Source organism: Trichinella spiralis (assembly GCF_000181795.1).
Source record: "Trichinella spiralis strain ISS 195 chromosome Unknown Scfld842, whole genome shotgun sequence".
In the NCBI taxonomy this organism is placed as follows: domain Eukaryota; kingdom Metazoa; phylum Nematoda; class Enoplea; order Trichinellida; family Trichinellidae; genus Trichinella; species Trichinella spiralis.
Genome location: NW_003527781.1, coordinates 1 through 580, shown reverse-complemented (window position 1 = coordinate 580; position 580 = coordinate 1). Strand labels below are relative to the sequence as shown.

Here is a 580-nt window from a genome sequence, read left to right as displayed (position 1 = left end):
TGCACAAGGGCGTCATCTCATATCGAGTTAATTTCTTTTAGCAATTTTAATTATGACTTTTGAAAATGATTGAAATAATTCAGATTGTCGAAATCATTCAAAGCAGTCAGGAATTCATTTTATTGCATTCCACAAGGTGCTGGTGCGGACATGAAATATGGCATTGAATTGTGGAGAGGCTTGTTCATTTCAGCGCGCGTAATTGATGGTTTTCGACCAGCGATTAATATTGATGGTGTGATGGAAATTGGTTTTCATTTTTGTGAAAAACTTTTAATAATTGAAATGGATTTTAGTATCACACAGTTGCTTTTACAAGCGTCAGTCACTGATAAATTTGATTTGCGACATATTGAATGGTGATGAACGTGAAGTAAAATTTCATCCAAATCAGCTTAGACTGGATACCCGACTTCAACCAGAACAGTTGAGCTTGTTGATACCAGAATTAAAAGGTAATCGATATTGGAATATTTGAAATATATTTTAATGTTTACGTTGTTTTGTTTATTAATTTAGGGGTTAGCATTCATACAACACATCGAAATCAAGATCGAATTTATCGTATTAAAGATATACT

The 580-nt window shown here is 32.9% G+C and overlaps 1 protein-coding gene across 1 annotated transcript; it reads left to right on the top strand.

Annotated features, from left to right (window-relative positions):
- Window positions 1-83: 83 nt before the first annotated feature.
- Tsp_14800 (putative protein tag-76) lies at window positions 84-564 on the top strand (the record flags this gene model as incomplete). The annotated part of the gene is made up of 3 exons (XM_003370378.1): window positions 84-250; window positions 297-455; window positions 520-564. Coding segments are annotated over 3 exons (371 nt in total), but the record flags the coding sequence as incomplete, so codon positions are not given.
- Window positions 565-580: the final 16 nt, after the last annotated feature.